This window comes from Rosa rugosa, chromosome 3, assembly GCF_958449725.1.
Source record: "Rosa rugosa chromosome 3, drRosRugo1.1, whole genome shotgun sequence".
NCBI lineage: Eukaryota > Viridiplantae > Streptophyta > Magnoliopsida > Rosales > Rosaceae > Rosa > Rosa rugosa.
The window spans coordinates 46,191,964-46,195,786 of record NC_084822.1 but is presented as its reverse complement, the minus strand read 5'-3'; the positions used below and the strand labels follow the sequence as shown (position 1 = coordinate 46,195,786).

At 36.3% G+C, this 3,823-nt stretch overlaps 1 protein-coding gene across 1 annotated transcript; it reads right to left on the bottom strand.

Annotated features, from left to right (window-relative positions):
* Positions 1–597: 597 nt before the first annotated feature.
* Positions 598–1,385, bottom strand: LOC133740372 (monothiol glutaredoxin-S6-like). Its single transcript, XM_062168320.1, has one exon. The coding sequence runs from the start codon at positions 1,290–1,292 to the stop codon at positions 975–977; it is 318 nt and encodes a 105-aa protein (XP_062024304.1). The 5' UTR covers positions 1,293–1,385; the 3' UTR covers positions 598–974.
* Positions 1,386–3,823: the final 2,438 nt, after the last annotated feature.

Here is a 3,823-nt window from a genome sequence, read left to right as displayed (position 1 = left end):
AGTACCTAAAAACTGAATGGTCGAGATGTGGATATGCGACCGAAAAGTGACCCAAAACTTGAACTTCACACGTAAATTTTCAAAGCGGAGCTCCGCTCTGGATAGGATCTGTATATATATATATATAAGACCCGTTCTAGAGAAGACCTCCTTACTTTAATAATTGAAGGATTTTTACTATTTTATACTAGTATATGACATAATTCAATAATTTCAACCGTTAATCCTTTAGATTCATATGCAAGAATTGTATCTACAAAAAATCAACCAAATCCATAATCATTTGGTCATTCAAATTTGTGTAAATAAATGTAGTCCGTTAGATAAAATAAAAATGAACATTGTGCTAATCAAATGATTAAACGTTTTCCGATTTGGCTAGTTTTTTGTAAGATTCATATGTGTGTAGATAACTATAGAATGAGTGGTTTAAATTATTAAAATACATGCTAAAAATAAAAACATCCTCACTCTTGAAGTTCATAACGACATTCTCTTTTGATCCTTCCTATATATATAGATGAGTCCCGTTCTACGACGTCCTTACTGCATGAGTAACTACAACTGATTACAGTAATAGATTTGTTTAGGTGACGATTAATGAGTCGAACCATTTATTTCGGAAGAAGATCAAGAACAACAACAAATGAGAAGAATTGCACGGGCAAACTAATCCGGTAAAGGATCAGGTACTATATATATGTACTTTATTTAACGTAGTAATATAGGGAGATTACATGAACTAGAAAATTAAGCTCCCCACTCCAACCAAGAGGGAAAAACTTCACCCAGCTCTGCTCTTCTAAATAAAGAACTAGTAGTACAAGATCATAAAAGTTTGCCAGCCATAGCTATATAGAGTACAACATATTCACTCCATAACAATAAACCCAATGGATCGGGAGGGAGGGAACACGAAAACGTACTGTTATTTGGGGTCATGACTATAATATAGATATAACTAGAGTAGTATACTAGTTCCAAACCCAAATGGCATTGGCCGCTAGGAGCCTGGGCGCAAGCTGGTTTCTGAGTTGGAGGGTCATGACCTGATTAGCTCCACCAACGAACTGTTGGCCTATGAAAACAGCTGGCACACTTGGCTCGCATTTCAGCTGCTCAACTAGTACCCTCTCTATTACTTGCCCATTTGGGATTTGATCAAGCTCATACACTGTTGGATTCGCCCCGTACCCTGTTATCAGTGACCTGATGGAGTGGCTCATGCAACATGTGCTCCTGCTGAAGATTACCACTGGCTTTCCAGTCACCATGCTTGTTATCGTATCCATTACAAAAGCTAAACTTTTTCAGTAGTTTGAAACTTTGAAATGCGGGTGCTATATATGATGGAAGTGACTTTGTGGAGGTGATGAACTTTGAGCTCTCACTTGGGTCTATTTATAGCTAGTGTGGTGATCATTGCAATATTGTTTCTCTTATTACTGATTGGCCGTACAAAGGAATAACATGATAGATAACCAAATAGTCATTTGATTCTCATTTTATGCTTTTAAGATTTTTATGCGTGATTAGTCGATAAGGACTCCTTAGCTCTTTGCATATCCATTCACTAGGTAACTCTAGGTTTAACACAGCTAGATCCATCCATCCATCTGCGTTCCTTTTCTGGTCTGTTTTGGTCAATCCATCTACATAATTAGTTCTGTCAATGGTCAGATTTGAAGATCTTTCTAGCTAGAAAAGAAAGGTCATCACAAACTGATGCTGTCAACACGGAACCGGAGTGTCTCATGAGTCATGAAAGAATTCCACTTCATATGTGCCAGGTTAAGTGCGTAGACAAACCTGCTGCGATTATGCAATAACTGAAAATACACTTCTTAGTCTTAGTCTGTACCCTTATTAAGAAGAAAAATCAGTCTGTGTGCTAATAACGTTCTAAAAAACTTGTGGTCGGTTTAAATACCTTCTTGGCTAAGGACATCCTTACCTAAGCTTAGGTACGGATTTCCAGTTTTTGGCCACTTTTTGATCACATATTCACATCTTAACCGTTAGTTTTTAGGTCCTAATGTATAGATCATCTCTGCAATATTTCAGCCAAATTGATGATCGTTAAGGCATTCAAAACTGCAATTTACAATTATGAACACGAACGGTTCAAGTTGGACAGATTCGTTTCGTTCATTGATTTAATGTAGTTCGATACCATAACGACCGTCAATTTGGCTGAAAATTTACAAAAGTGATCTATACATTAAGATCTAAAAACTAAACAATCGAGATGTGGATATGTGATTGAAAAGTGGGTATATCAAGGAAATCCTTAGATATTAATATCTAAGGACCTCCTTAGCAGAGAAGGACAATATATATGTGTGTGTGTGTGTGTGTGTGTGTGTGTGATATGAATCCACACTACTATTTATAATAATTCATATACGTTTTTTCTATCCTTTGAGTCCAAACTTATAAAGAGTAAAGCTTACACATAAAAACACTCGAGTGTAAAGACACGTTTGCTTACAGAAAAAAGAAGAATATAATATAAATCAAAATCAAAATCAAAATGTGACAGAGGCACTTTTGACCTAGATAATCTAGTATATGTCCCTTTACATACGTATGTAACGCAATTAGAGTCTAATTATTAGATGGATCAGTTCGTCATTGAGGTGGACAATTGCTAATTAAAATGACGAAGTGGACAATTGCTAATTAAAATTTTAAAAAGCATTCATCGGCATATTTACAAGGGGAAGAAATGATGCCAATCAATCTTTGACATATATCCAATTAAGCTATCTAGGGTTCTAGCAAATATTTAATTGGAGCATCTGTCATAGAATAATATGCTGACGTGAAGAAGGAAGATAAACCCATCAAAAGTTTCCAATTCAGTCGAAGCAAACGGAAAGCGATAACCTAGTGCTTAGAAAAACAAGTAAAAGAGATTTTGAAGGATCGATGCTTTGTCTATAAGTAAAGGCTAACCTCATGCCCTCCCCAATGAGATTTCCGTACAGGAAAGGAAATCGAAGGTACCCAAAAGGACCTAGCTACCACCTTATTAACAATGGGAAAGAAATGCCGCTAGCTAAAATATTCTCTGCCGTATCTAAAACATGTTATTTGCCATAATTAGTAACATGTGGTTCTTCGTCAAAGTGCTAGGTAAGTAACCACCAACCAATGACGATGTCAACCTTGATATTAGTTCCTAATTAAGGTCCTTGGCTTGCCGATAACTTGGAGGGGTTTGAAAGTTGGTATCCTGTGGTGGTAAAATGGTGATGGCGGCGGTGGTTGCTGTTGGTGTTTGTTCTTTAATTAACAAGGATCAATAAGTATTCGAATGTAGAATTGATTTTGCTTGATTAGGATTGATTTCAAGAGCACAATGTGCTTACAGTATATGAAATCAGTTTTCTGAAAGTTGCGCAACTTCCAATTTGCTTTTGAAATTAGAAGCTCCGCGTGCAAGTCCTTTCGATAATATATGTTTCTAAAAAGTTTGATTTTTCTGCAGGTACGATTAACCACATAATCATAATGATCGATTTCATGATCCTGATTCCTGATCGAGCTGGCTTACATCATCTACCTAGCTAGCTCGATTATATATGTAAATCAAATCCAAAGAGTATTCTTTTGATTTTGAGAGAGAATACTGGGGGTGGAGAATGTCAATTTGAAACTTACTTTAATTTTCTAGATAAGTGGGGACTGTTTAGTTTTGTGGACAACAATGTTTGTTTCGTTTAGCATCTAGAACAAGAATATATACATAATAAACACATGTAATGCAAGAACGGTTCTTGCATCACAAACGTCCCTTGCGTTCTTTGACGTAGTTCCT

Excerpts from the sequence above, each read along its gene's own strand:
- LOC133740372 (XM_062168320.1), bottom strand. The coding sequence starts at position 1,292 with ATGGATACGATAACAAGCATGGTGACTGGAAAGCCAGTGGTAATCTTC.